Here is a 15,039-nt window from a genome sequence, read left to right on the forward strand (position 1 = left end):
GGGGGGGGGGGGTACAGATAAGATACATTATAAACCAATCATGTACGAACATAATGCGCTCTTTGCGGATCTGCCACGACTTTCCTTTTTGTTAAATGTAAAAAATCAAAAAAAATCTTCTAAAAACGTTAAATTTGTTATCAACTTTCGCCATGATTTTATAACAGCAATTAAGCTCCAAACCTTGTATAACCCTGGCTAGTTTGACTGTTAGTACATTGACATTTGGCGTACGGTGACACGTTAGCTTAACTGTTCTCCTTCATTGCGCAAAATTTAAGGAAACTGTTGATCTTGATCTTTTTGATCTTGATGATTACGCTGCTTGGTACCAGAAGACTGGCATAAATGCAGCGGGGGAGAGTGCGGCAGCCTAATGGTGGTGGACGGCTGCTAGCTTGGCTTTAAAGATGCCAATGCTTTTGGAGGTTACAATATTGTCCTCAAGTAGATTCCAGTCTTGTGCCGTCTTCACAAAAAAGGAGTTCCTAAACTGATCAGTGCGGCCTTGGGGCACTGAATAGGGTCTAGAATTGTTTCTTGAATACTGTGAGACGATGTTGGATGTGTGATGGTCAGAGTGTCTCACTGGCCTGATTTTACGGCCTTGCTTCTGCTCAGTTAAGAACTGGTGTGATGGTAGTGCCGGTACCAGCCCCTCAACCACCCTATAGAAGAACGTCAGACGGAGTTGTTGACGTCGCTGTTGCAGAGGTTGGAGTCCAGTTTTCTCTAGGAGTCTGGTGACGCTGCCGGGGGTCGACGACCTGAAGTCGCCTGTGATAAACCTCGACGCTTTGCGTTGTACGCGTTCGATGCAGTCAATGTCTTTCTTCAGGTAGGGGTCCCAGACAACCGCCCCATACTCCAGGAGGGGACGGACAAGGGAGAGGTAGGCCTGCTGACGGCAACGAGGCGGGCAGCGTTGGAGGTTGCGGCGGAGAAAGCCAAGGGTGCAGTTTGCTTTTTTAGTGATAGAAGAAATGTGGGGGCTCCATTTCATGTCGTCTGAGAGGAGAATGCCAAGGTAGGGTGTGGATCTAACGTTTTGGAGGATGCTGTTGTCCAGTTGGTAGTAGAAGTCAGAGGATTTGTTTATACTGAGGATATAGCATTTAGAGGCGTTGAAGCGCATGCCCCAGGTAACCGCCCACTCTTCGAGGTGTCTGAGGTCTTGTTGCAGGGATTGGTGATCCGTGAAGGAGTTTATTTCCCTATAGAGCAGGCAGTCGTCGGCGAACAAGCGGACGTGGGACGATACGGAGGCTGGCAGGTCGTTAATATGGACAAGGAAGAGTAGTGGGCCGAGCACCGTCCCCTGCGGGACGCCAGAGTCTACTGTAGTTGATTCGGATGAAGTACCCTCGAGTACAACTTTCATGGAGCGCTTAGTGAGGAACGACGTGAGCCAGTTGAGTAGGGGGCCGTTTATGCCATAACAGGAGAGTTTGTGGAGAAGGTGGGGGTGGGGAACAGTGTCGAACGCTTTAGAAAAATCAAGCACAGCGACATCTACTTGTTTTCTTTGGTCGAAGGTGGTCAAGAGGTCGTGGGTTGTGGTGAGAAGTTGGGTTTCACACGAGAATCCAGAACGGAAACCATGGTTTAGATGCGTGAGGATGTTATGCGAGTCGAGATGTGTGAAGATGTGGCGGCATATAATATGTTCTAGGAGTTTGCAAGGGATGGAAGTGAGGGAGATGGGACGGTAGTTCGCGGGGAGGTGGCGATCACCCTTTTTGAATACACAGGAGATGTTGGCCTGGAGCCAGTCGGAAGGGAGAGAACCACTATCCAGGGATCTCTGGAAGATTGCACGGAGAGCAGGTGCAATCTGGTCGGCGCAGGTCTTTAGGACCAGGTTGGGTATGCTGTCGGGGCCTGGGGCTTTGGCGGGGTTGAGGTCACGTAGCAGTTTAGCTACTCCAGCTGTGGTCACTTCAATCTGCTCTATGGGACTGACGGCGGGGGGTGGGGGAGGGGGGGTGAAGTTAGCACTCTTTGTGAATACTGATTTGAACTGGTCGAGGAGAAGTTTTGCTTTCCCTACGCTATCGTTTACAAGTTTGCCCTTGTGTTTAAGGGGGAAACGCCGGTGTTGTCCTGTCGGCGGGACTTAATGAAGTTCCAAAAGGGTTTTGTTTTATTGCTGGACAAGCCTGCTTGGATCTTATCGTTTATGTAGCTCCACTCACGCGACGCATAGCGCGTTTACAGATTTTTTGGAAGTTTCTATACTCCGTCCAGATCTTGCTATGCTTGGCTCGCTTGAAGAGTCGTTGTTTCCTGCGGAGCATCCGCTTAAGGGGATTCTAGTCTGAGGTCAAGTGGCTGATAATGAGCAGCGAATGTGATGTCTGTTTACGTTTCATAACCGCGGATGAAGCACGCACAGCGAATTACAACTGCCCTCAGATAAATATCCCCATAATTATTTCTTGCCAGTCTTTCTTCAGGATCGAAGTTAAGCCAGAGTTAATAATAATAACAATAACAATAACAATAACAGCACTTTATTGTCCATTAAAATATTACATAAAAATTGAAAATGTTCTTCCGCACACCCTCCCTGCCTAATTTAGAACAATATCTTTAAGGGGTGCCCTTTCATTTACAAAATGGGAATGTGCCTCTAACGAAGGGAGACAATATTGGGGGAAGTTGCAGCCTGAAAAGAAACGCCGGGTTTTAAAATATATTTATGGCACACTCACGTAGCCTACTGTATGTATTTCCCCTTAACAAAAAACACAATTGTAACCATTTTATAAATTTTCAAATCCTTCATTTCAGGGTGAAGCTTCTTTGTTTGAGGTAATGACGAAACTTTAAAGCGGGCTATGGGACGTTACTTCCACACAAAGACATTGTTTTTACGTTTCACCGTTACCAAAGTCTGATGGAAAACACACACACACACACACACACACACACACACACACACACACACACACACACACACACACACAAACACACACACACACACACACACAAAACACCTCCCCCCAGCAACAAAAAACAAACAAACAACAATTACAACAGACAGTAAAATGAGCCTTCAGGAGATATTACTCGGTGGTCAATGGGAAGAAGAGATAGAAACATACCTTGATGTCCAGCGAGCTGTATCCATGGATACCGATGCTTCTTAAAAACCTGGATGAAAGGAGACCACCGGATGATGCTTCGTATCTTCTTCCACGAACTTTGCTGCAACACACAAAGAGGAAAGTCCAGGTCAATGCACGGGCATTTAGAATATCGCAGTCATAGCGTATACATTTAGAGACACCCACAGTAATCAAAGATAGACAGACAAAGTGACTGACCAACGTGCATCGTGAAGCTCTCCCACACCCAGTCTACAAACAATTCAGCAATTCACGTCAAGCAAATTCTACAAGTGCGCGCGTCTGAATAAGTACACGAGGAATCAGAAATATCTCCCTTTGACAGCAAACAACAAAAAACAAAAACACACACACACGCACACGCACACAGGCACACACACACACAAACACACACGGTTCAGACAAAGGCGCGTCTAGCAAGGTACCAACAGTCACACCACGGAAGTTAACAGTTAGTTGACAGTTCTGTGCAAGCTCCTCTGTGATGCAAACATTAATCGTGCACTTAGGCGGCTCGTTATACAATGGCATACATAAGCTACATGTAATATAATGAGGCGAAAAATACGTGAAAAAGAGCTACATTGTATAAGAGGTTCCCCCGTTGACAGCCGATGGAGTTCACCGAATTCAGAAAAAAGGTTCTTGCGCAAGATTTGCACCGAGACGATATGTAACTTTTGTCTTCGTCATCATTCTCTCTGTTTTTCCGCCGGTACCGGGGCAAATTCGTTCGGAAATGTTGGACTAGTAGTTCAATTAAACTACACACACACACACACACGACAGGGAGAGAGAGAGGGGCGAGGGGGAGGGAGAGAGGGGCGAGGGGGAGGGAGAGAGGGGCGAGGGGGAGAGAGAGAGGGGCGAGGGGGAGGGAGAGAGGGGCGAGGGGGAGGGAGAGAGGGAGAATTCAAATTTGGAACCAAATCATCGGTGCTACTGTTCTGACGCAAAAACTGTAAAGGTTATATGTCTTAAATATGGTCGACTGTGTGATTTTATTACATTTAAACATCCTTGGTGAATTTTTTTTGAAGAATTTCACGTAAAGGACAAGGCCATTAGAATACCATGTTTGAACCGGTTTAGATTACATCAAATTTATATATATATACTACCTATTTAAAGGATCAAATACTAAAACGGTCACAACAATGTTTTATCTATCTAGAGACTACAAAGAACGCGCAATTGACAGATTACGTACACAGATAAGCATAGTCCTTCCATAAATATTTACAGATCTATATCAGGAAGTTCAAGAACCAGACTACAATACGTTATTTCAAATGTGCAATTTCCTATTTTACTATTTCTAAGCACGGAAATACTCAGCAGACAACCACATCACTAATCAAACAGACAGAACGGAAAATGTGCATGATATGTAATGTCCGTTTGCATGCGGATGAATGCGCGAGCACACACAAACACGCACGCACACACAGACGCACACGCACACACACACACACACACACACACACACACACACACACACACACACACACACACACACACACACACACACACACACACTGACAATAAACCAGGTTTCTTAAAGCGGGAAGTCATGCCACAAGGGCCATTGTATGTATTCGATATTAGATAGATATCATAGCGACTCTGATTGCCTGGGAAAAAAAGAATCGTGACCGCGAACAAATGAACAACGTTGAGCGTATACTTCAAATTCGGAAAGTAGCCGTTATTAAGTTATTTAAAATTAAAAAGAGAGAAGTAAAGGGAGCAGAGAAGTAAAGGGAGCAGAGAAGACACAGAGAGAGAGAGAGAGAGAGAGAGAGAGAGAGAGAGAGAGAGAGAGAGAGAGAGAGAGAGAGGAGAGAGAGGGAGAGAGAGAGAGAGAGGAGAGAGGGAGAGAGAGAGAGAGAGGAGAGAGAGAGAGGAGAGAGAGAGAGAGGAGAGAGAGGGAGAGAGAGAGAGAGAGGAGAGAGAGAGAGAGAGGAGAGAGAGGAGAGAGAGAGGAGAGAGCGAGGGAGAGAGAGAGGAGAGAAAGAGAGAGAGAGGGATAGAGAGAGAGAGGAGAGAGAGAGAGAGGAGAGAGAGAGAGAGGAGAGAGAGAGAGAGAGTGGGAAAGAGAGAGAGAGAGAAAGAGAGAGAGAGGGGGAGAGGGAGAGAGAGGGAGAGAGAGAGAGAGGGAGGGACAGAGAGAGGGACAGAGAGAGAGGGAGGGGGAGAGAGAGAGGGAGGGAGAGAGAGAGAGGAGAGAGGAGGGAGAGAGAGAGAGAGAGAGGGAGAGAGAGGGAGAGAGAGAGAGAGGGAGAGAGGGAGGGAGAGAGACAGAGTGACAGAGAGACAGACAGAAAATAGACAGACAGACACAAATTGGTTGTAAAAAACAAACCGGAAAATTAACCCACAACCTTGAGCCAAACAGTAGGAAACGCATTTATAATACTGTCAAGCAGCATAGAGTAAATCTGGCAAGCTTATGTGATGATGACTCCCTGAAAGTCGTTTATCAAAGTGTCTTCCTGTCAGAAAACAAACCCTATGAAAAATGTTGTCTTTGTCGACACTTAAACTTGTACTGCCATTCTCTTCAACTTTAAAAGGAAACAGTATTAATATGACACTCGAAAAGAAAAACAAGTCGCGTAAGGCGAAATTACTACATTTGGTCAAGCTGTCGAACTCACGGAATGAAACTGAACGCACTGTATTTTTTTCACCAAGACAGTACAGCTTCGTCAATCCCCGCGAGAAGGAAATCGCTCACCTCCCATGTGCAAAACGCAGTGATATGCACACGCCAGAATAGCGCGGGAGCGTATTGTGCTAAGCAGGAAAGCGCGCTTTTCTGTATTCGTGTTAACTTTCTGAGCTTGTGTTGAATACAACCTATCATATCTATATGTTTTTGGAATCAGGAAACGATAAAGAATAAGATGAAATCATTTTTGGATCGATTTCTTAAATTTTAATCGAAAGACTAATTAATCTATTTTCGTTAATTGTGATCACATTTTAAGAGTAAACATGACATATGAATATATTTTTAGATTCAGAATGTCATGAAGAATACGATGCAATCAGTTTTAAATCTGTTTGCGAAAAATCGATTTTAATGACAACTTTAATGAGCAACCTCATTAATTAATTTGTAAGCCTCCAAGCTGAAATGCAATACCAAAGTCCGGGCGTCGTCGAAGATTACTTGACCAAAATTTCAACCAATTTGGTTTAAAAATGAGAGCGTGACAGTGCCGCCTCAACTTTCACGAAAAGCCGGATATGACGTCATCAAAGACATTTATCAAAAAAATGAAAAAAAACACCGTCTGGGGATATCATACCCAGGAACTCTCATGTCAAATTTCATGAAGATCGGTCTAGTAGTTTTCTCTAAATCGCTCCACACACACACACACACACATACACCACACCCTCGTCTCGATTCCCCCCTCTCCGTTAAAACATGTTGTCAAAACTTGACTAAATGTAAAAAGTAGTAACGCCATAAACAAGATTGTATTAGCATCAATAAAATAAAGGATCATAGTCTCTGAATGACCGGCATATCTGTACTCAGTATGATTTTAAACACACTTGTCCTGGATATATAACGACGCACATCAATCAATCAACAATCATTCCATCAGCAAATCAGAAAATCGACCAGTCAACCAATCAATCAATCAATCAATTAGTCAGTCAATCAGAAAGTCGAACAGTCAACCAATCACCAACCAGAATAATCAAATAAACCTGTACAAACCATATTCAACCAGCGGCTCTTTCCTTTGTTTCTTTTCTGTCGCAGCTCTTGTGAGAGGCACATTTTGAGATGATATTCTCCAAGAAAGGCAAAGTAGCAATCTCTAAGTGTCAAGTATCCAATAAACAATGAACGACAAAGATGGTCCCAGTCAAGCTTCAACCACTATTTGCTTCTACAACTGAAACCGACAGCTATTCAATGAAAAAGGTCACAATCTCTCAGAGTAACACAAAGTTGGCCTCCCACTTCAACCACAGCACTCTTATAACTGAGACGAACAGGTGTTCAATGAACAAATCCGTCGATGATTATCATCATCACATGCTTTGGGGAAGGCCCTCCTTTGTGTCCACACAACACGCCGTCTCGCCTTACTACAACAAACGCAGTTGACAACATGATTCACGGCTGACGAACAAAGCACGAACAAAGCACACCTCTCTCTCTCCACTTAAAACCAAACCACAGGAGTCTTTCCGTTATGAATCAAACAACACCTTAGGGGACTTACAACTTAATCAGCGATCTTTTCGTTGTAGACAAAATTTGGCTAGCCCTCTAGGTAGAGCAAACCGTGAAACTAAAACTCTTATCAGCAACTCCTTTCTCGTCAAGTGTTCCTCGTCAGCCGGCCGGCCTATGTGGTCGTCAGAGCAATGCAGCCTTATCCATTATTCATTACATGTGTCATGTATGACTGAGAAACATACGTATAACCACATTCCTACCTGGCAGGAGTCATTTCTTAGGGTGATTACGGTTCGTTCAAGCGTGGGTTAAGACCCATTAGGAGGGTGTGTTTTAAGCGCATTCATATAATAATAATAATAATAATAATAATAATAATAATAATAATAATAATAATAATAAATGAGCATTTATATATAGCGCAACATCATAACTTTACAATTATGCTCTTTGCGCTTGACACATTTAAAATTTAAAACACAGTTATACAAGCATTTACATCTACATTCGCAGTCAGCAACGCTTAATTAAAAGCATACACCATCAAACATACATTACAAACGATTCTTCCACTAACTAAGTAATAAAAACATGAATAAAATAGGTAGTGAAAACAAGGAAATACCAGCTGAATACCCTCAACCAAACAGAACATGTTATCAACAATACTGAAAACAGCCCTAGATGTATATACATTATCACATTATCACTAATATATAAATATATATATATAATATACAGCCCACTGAACGTGCTTGTTGGATTATTTTCAGGGTCGGTTTTTATTTTTTCTTCAGAAGTGGTTTCGCTTGACCGAGTTGTGGCTGTTGAAATTTTGCTGTCAGTTTTTCAGGGACAGGTTCAACCTGTGAAAACTCTCTCTCTCTCTCTCTCTCTCTCTCTCTCTCTGTCTCTCTGTCTCTCTCTCTCTCTCTCTCTCTCTCTCTCTCTCTGTCTCTCTGTCTCTCTCTCTCTCTCTCTCTTCTCTCTCTCCGACATACACGCATGACTTGCATACTACATTAACATTACAAGTAATTCTCTTCTATCCCTTTTCGTGCACAGTGTACAGTGTAAATCTTGCCTACAAGGACAGGCTGTCAGGCGAGGCGCGTGCCTAACAGCACCTCCTTCCTTCTTTGCTGACATATTTTAATGTACTGCATAAATGTAGGTAAATTTACCTGGCAAGGTTGACTGGTTGTAGCACAAAGTGTGTGTGCCTAACAGCTTTATTTTTTTGTATAATGTCAGTCTGTCTAGCTGTCCGTGCGTCTCTCTCTCCGTCCGTCCGTCCGTCCGTCTCTCTCTCTCTCTCTCTCTCTCTCTCTCTCTCTCTCTCTCTCTCTCTCTCTCTCTCTCTCTCTCTCTCTCTCTCTCTGTGTATGTTCTACATTTAGCCAGTAAGAACAGGTTTGTAAAACCAGGCTCATGCCTACAACCTACCGTCCAGAGACATAGTGCTTGCTGCCGCGCGAGCCGAGAAAATTGTTCCTCTTTATCTATGCTGCGCTGGCTGCAAAACCACTCCGTGCGGAGGTGTTTCCAGGCACATCGTACACGTAGGACCCAAAACCTGCCACACAACCCCCCCCCCCCCCCTCCCTCTGTCTGTCTGGTTCCAAAGCATTGACGGTATGCTCCCATCAAGTTTTTAATTCATAAAACTATGTTACATCAATCACTCGCGGCCATTCCCTCCCTCATCTTCCTCCCCTTGACCCCACTGTGTGCACATTCCTCCAACGTTAAAAAAACCCACAAAAAACCCGTCAATGATCTACTAGACTACTCAGCCCCAGTCTACTCCATACGTCAGAGAGTCAAGGTTGAATGAACAGCTCCACCCCGACACACGTCAATGGAGAGAAACCGTGCAGTGAGATGGGGTCAGGGTGGGCCTTTTTCCTCCATGTGTCACCCCGTGTCAGCGGGGGGTCGACACCGCAGACACAGGTGAACGTGATAATTTTATATGGATGCACACCTACACCACTCAACACATATCAATGGACAGCCGGGCCATTCTCAATAATTCACCCTTCTACGATGCATGTGTGAAGTGAAGTGTGCGATGTGGTGGGGGACATCACGAAGTTTGTTAATTAAGAGTGCTTTTTTTTTTTTTAGGGTTCTGACGCACATCTGGGTCAAAGGAGTTCGTCAATTTCTAAAAAAAAAAATACATCACTACGAAAGTGATGTTAAATCAAATATGTCTATTTGTTGAAGAATCGCTCTACCTGGCTGTTCGTCTCTCTCTCGCTCTCACTCTCTCTCTCCCTCTCTCTCCCTCTCACACAGCAGGGCGGAAAATTTAGAGCTCTCGATTCTTACCTGAAAAACTCCCAAAATGCCAGCTGATGGACTACCAACAGCTCTGGAAGGTACCCTGGAAGCCCTGCTAAAGGAAAACACCGTCTGTTCCTGGAAGGTTTGCGCGGAAGGAACAAAAACTACTGTCGTCCTGCGACTCGTGCGACCCGACCAGCCATTACTCAGCACTTCCGTTGTAAACCGCCTAGCCAGCTTCAACGCGACAGGTTACGAGCCGAAGAACGACAGAGACAGACGAAAAAGACTGGAGATCAAGAAGACCTAATCGAAATGTCAAAGGCAAGTCAGAAATTGAGTTCATTGCCAAATCCTCCCCCAAACCAACAACAACAACAGCAGGCATTGGAATGTGACGATGACACACAACACAGTGACAGTGACATTTTCGCACGTGCCGCACGCATTTCCGACAGAAGCAGTGAGCGTGATAACAATGGGCAGGGTGAAGCTGGCGGTGTGCTGTTGTCGCCACGGACCGCTGAGCCACGGGATGTTTTTGTTTTGAATTCCTGCCTTCTGACATCACAGTATCAGCAAGAATACACACAAGCACTGGATGTGTCAGAGACAAAGGCAATGGACAAGGAGTGTGTGTCGGAACTGAAGGACAGAGCAGCAGTTCGTGCACTGAAAAATGTGAACAGAAACAACCATTTCCGTCGGGTGGTCCTTGATAACACAGATGACAGACAGTCATTGCTGTGTGAAACAGACGATTTTGTGCTTGTCAAAGACTGCAGCAGCGACGATCTTCCAGGGACGTGCTGGATGATAAAACAAGCAGCTCGCCACATCCCACAAGAAGAAAAGGAGTATACTGTTACAAGCTTCGGCACGAGGCACCAGTCGACAGAGGGAAATTTGAAAATCAGCTCCGATCAGTGCTACAACAAGTGTCTGTGCTCAGGGACGTTACAAGGTTCTACCTCAGTTGACAGTTTTGATTATTCGGTTCGCATATTCGTTGTTTCTGGAAATGATTCGGGACTTTTGCTTATCATGCTGATCGACCCATTCGGAGAAATGTGTAAATTACTTTACAAACGGAATGACCATGTCGGATAAGGGATGGAAACCGTGAATCCTCCCCATGATTTGTACATTGAAACACGTTTCTTGTTCTCGAAATTGTTTCCCTCTCCCCGAACCTCCCCATCGCAATGAACTATCAAGTTTTGGCGATTAAACTTTCTGAGTTCTAAGTTCTCCCTCTCACAACTCACTCTCTCTCTTACAACTCACTCTCTCTTACAACTCACTCTCTCTCTTACAAGTCACTCTCTCTTACAACTCACTCTCTCCCTCTCACAACTCACTCTCTCTCTTACAACTCACTCTCTCTCTTACAACTCACTCTCTTACAACTCACTCTCTCTCTTACAACTCACTCTCTCTCTCTCTCTTACAACTCACTCTCTCTTACAACTCACTCTCTCTCTCTTGCAACTCTCTCTCTTTCAACTCACTCTCTCTCTCTTACAACTAACTCTCTCTTTACAACTCACTCTCTCTCTCTTACAACTCACTCTCTCTCTTACAACTCACTCTCTCTCTCTCTTACAACTCACTCTCTCTCTTACAACTCACTCTCTCTCTCTCTTGCAACTCTCTCTCTTACAACTCACTCTCTCTTACAACTCACTCTCTCTTTACAACTCTCTCTCTCTCTTACAACTCACTCTCTCTCTTACAACTCACTCTCTCTCTCTCTTACAACTCACTCTCTCTCTCTCACAACTCACTCTCTCTCTTACAACTCACTCTCTCTCTTACAACTCTCTCTCTCTCTCTTACAACTCACTCTCTCTCTCTCTTACAACTCACTCTCTCTCTCTTACAACTCACTCTCTCTCTCTTACAACTCACTCTCTCTCTTACAACTCACTCTCTCCCTCTCACAACTCACTCTCTCTCTCTCTTACAACTCACTCTCTCTCTTACAACTCACTCTCTCTCTTACAACTCACTCTCTCTTACAACTCACTCTCTCTCTTACAACTCACTCTCTCTCTTACAACTCACTCTCTCTTACAACTCACTCTCTCTCTTACAACTCACTCTCTCCCTCTCACAACTCACTCTCTCTCTCTCTTACAACTCACTCTCTCTCTTACAACCCACTCTCTCTCTCTCTTACAACTCACTCTCTCTCTCTCTTACAACTCACCTTAAACCACGATGCAGGAGAAAATGATGGCAACAAACCACAATCTAAACCGCACATGTTCCAACTATGCTTCTACCTCAGTTTGACAGAACATCCCATATATGTATGCACACTCCTAAGGCAACTTACAAACTGCACATATCCTGTTGTAAACGCAAATGCTTTGCAACCACTGATTATTACACAGTTTTCACTCAAGCAAATACAAAACAGCTAACACAGTAGCAGCCCTGACAAACACACTTAACTTAACACCCTACTCGGTCAATCCTTCGCTAACTACTGATAAATGAAAAGATACCGGGACAGGTTGTACAAGTGTATACTCTACACAACGGACATCCCTGATAAGCTTTCATCTAATGCCTGGTTGTACCAACACAGTTTGCTTTCATTTCCCTTTTCGCGTCAGTAATTAGGCACAGACACCGTCTTTGTTGAATGTTGACCTGGCTTAAATGCAAATGACCATACAGCCAAATATGAACAAATGTGGGTCAACTTGATGATATGTTTGCCACACTTATCTAACTCATCATCGTCGCCGGGCTTCGCTCCCGCCCCCGGTGGTCCGTTATAATTTATTCGGCCAGACGAAAGATGTGAGAATTCAAGATAAGAATGGACATGTAATCATCAGAAACCCCCCGCGGGTTAGGGGGAAGAATTTACCCGATGCTCCCCAGCATGTCGTAAGAGGCGACTAACGGATTCTGTTTCTCCTTTTACCCTTGTTAAGTGGTTCTTGTATAGAATATAGTCAATTTTTGTAAAGATTTTAGTCAAGCAGTATGTAAGAAATGTTAAGTCCTTTGTACTGGAAACTTGCATTCTCCCAGTAAGGTCATATATTGTACTACGTTGCAAGCCCCTGGAGCAAATTTTTGATTAGTGCTTTTGTGAACAAGAAACAATTGACAAGTGGCTCTATCCCATCTTCCCCCTTTCCCCGTCGCGATATAACCCTTCGTGGTTGAAAACGACGTTAAACACCAAATAAAGAAAGAATCATCAGAAACATTGACAATCAAAAAATAACAAGAAGCTTGAAGGAAGCTTGGTCGTTTTTTATTGTCCATGTTTTTAGTGAGTACATTTCCAATGTTATATTGTTCTTGTTCTTCTCACCTGTAGTCTCTTGCTCCTACTGTGTGAAAATACGTTTAAAGAAAAATGGGTGTTCTGTGTCCGTACCAAACGCAGCAAACAAGTCGTGTTGTTATCAGTATCGGAATAACGTACGTCAGAACTTTGGGTTCATTCGCCGAGTTGTGTGTCATCGCATTCCTTGGCTGTTGTTATGGTAAACGGATAAATTCAGTAATACGTGTACATATTCATTTGTGCAAAACACCTCTGGCGGCAAAAAACAACAAGAAAGAATACCGATAAGTAAACAGATGATATCAGTCAAGCTGTACTGTGGGGTGGCTTTTGTTTTGTAGAGAGAGAGAGAGAGAGAGAGAGAGAGAGAGAGAGAGAGAGAGAGAGAGAGTTGGGAGGCACGGAATATTATGAGAGATAATCGTGTGCTTGTGTGTGTGTGTATATATATATGTAGAGGTTACATGCCGAGTCTCAGTGATTATCAAAAATAATGGTCGAAGTTAGCGGATCATGAAAAATGCGAGCTTCAGCGAGCTTTTTCATGACCGCGAACTGAGACCATTATTTTTAATAATCACTGAGACGAGGTGTGTAACCTCTTTATTCCTCCTTTCTTCAGTTATTCCAAAAAAACAGGAGTTTTTGTGCGAAAGTTTGATCGAATCCGAATCACTCAACCAGTCAACCTGCGCAGGCGATCGATTAATGCGCGGTTGTATAGTTCCGTGCAAATCATTCCATTCTGTTAACACTTCTTTTCAGTTTCCCTGTTTTGGACTAAAATCAAGTACACAGATATGCTGTTATTCTGCTGTGGCGGTAAAGGCAGATATTGTGTGTTCTGTTTATGTTTTAGTATCGTTTAGTAAATGTTCTTTCGTCAAATGGGACTAGCAGACGAACTTTTACACCCGTGTTCCAACGTTAATTACTGTATGAAGTTCAGTTTTCTGGGGAAAATAGTGTATGAAACCGCTTTATGTTGTTTAAATTGATGAGATGTGTGCATTTGGTTGCGTGTGATCTGTTTATAAAATGAAATATTGTTGAAAACTGACCGTCGGATTGCAGTCAGTGTTGTCGAAGAAACTGCGTTAAAAGAAGGGGAACTACTCTTGTCGCCAGAGTATGAGTTACTTGCCTTGGGAATTTGCTTGTGATGAACGGTTTGTGCACTGCAGATCTAGATTCAGAAAACAACCGAACTCATGGATTTTATATGGAGATTCATGTGTTCAGGCCTGTAGTTGTTAATTTAAATGCGGTATGTTTGTATTGTTTGCTCCAGAGATGTATACTTCGTACGTATAGAGCGTTTGGAACTTTTCAGTCGCAAAAGTAGTACCGAAACAGAACAGCTTCTCAACCCATTGCACTATCGAGGATTCAGGCTGTTGCTGGCTCGTTATTTGTTTGGTTGCTGGGTCATTATCGAAAAATAACTAGCTCTACAAGTTTACAGAGGTAAAGAAGCAGAGGGGGGAATAAATATACATATATATATATATATATATATGTGTGTGTGTGTGTGTGTGTGTGTGTGTGTGTGTGTGTGTGTGTGTGTGTTCGTGTGTGTGTCGGTGTGTAAATCTGCGTGCGTGAGTGTGTGCGTGTTTGTGTGTGGACATTGATGCGTGAGTGTATGTTTCTGTCTGTCTCTGTTTTTGCGTGCGTGTCTGTAAGCTGCATAAGTGCGTGCAAGCGTGTTTGAGTGCGTGAGAATAGGCTATGTATGCAAAACGTGTCTATCCGTAAGCACGTGCACAATGTAACACCCAAAGGAGAAATTAAACTCACAGTCTTGATGTTCCGTCTTCGGAGATTGACGGACAGAAAGAAGTCTTCGAGCCGACGCGGTTTTGAAGACCCTGATGACGGCACATGTTTGTGTTGCAACGTGTGCATCTTTAAGACCAAAGAGAACTCAGGCCTAGGCCTGGGCCAATGGTGGAAAGTCGCTTCAATGGTGACGGGTTTTTTCTTCACAACCCAAGATAAGTGTTCACTTCAAACAGCGCCGACTAACAATTACAAGTTCGCCTTTTTGTGAATTCTCACCACTAAAGGAAAGTGTTCAGGCACTCACA

General features: G+C 43.8%; 1 protein-coding gene across 4 annotated transcripts in view; it reads right to left on the minus strand.

Moving 5' to 3' along the window:
• The window catches only part of LOC138951826 (inositol-trisphosphate 3-kinase C-like), a 136,154-nt gene that overhangs the window by 13,019 nt on the left and 108,096 nt on the right, over positions 1-15,039 (minus strand). For all 4 annotated transcript variants that reach the window (XM_070323377.1, XM_070323378.1, XM_070323380.1 and 1 more), the window contains one exon: positions 3,108-3,210. In XM_070323377.1, the coding sequence (XP_070179478.1) occupies positions 3,108-3,210 (103 nt within the window). The remainder of the gene's footprint in view (positions 1-3,107; positions 3,211-15,039) is intronic.

This window comes from Littorina saxatilis, linkage group LG17 (assembly GCF_037325665.1).
Source record: "Littorina saxatilis isolate snail1 linkage group LG17, US_GU_Lsax_2.0, whole genome shotgun sequence".
Lineage (NCBI taxonomy): Eukaryota > Metazoa > Mollusca > Gastropoda > Littorinimorpha > Littorinidae > Littorina > Littorina saxatilis.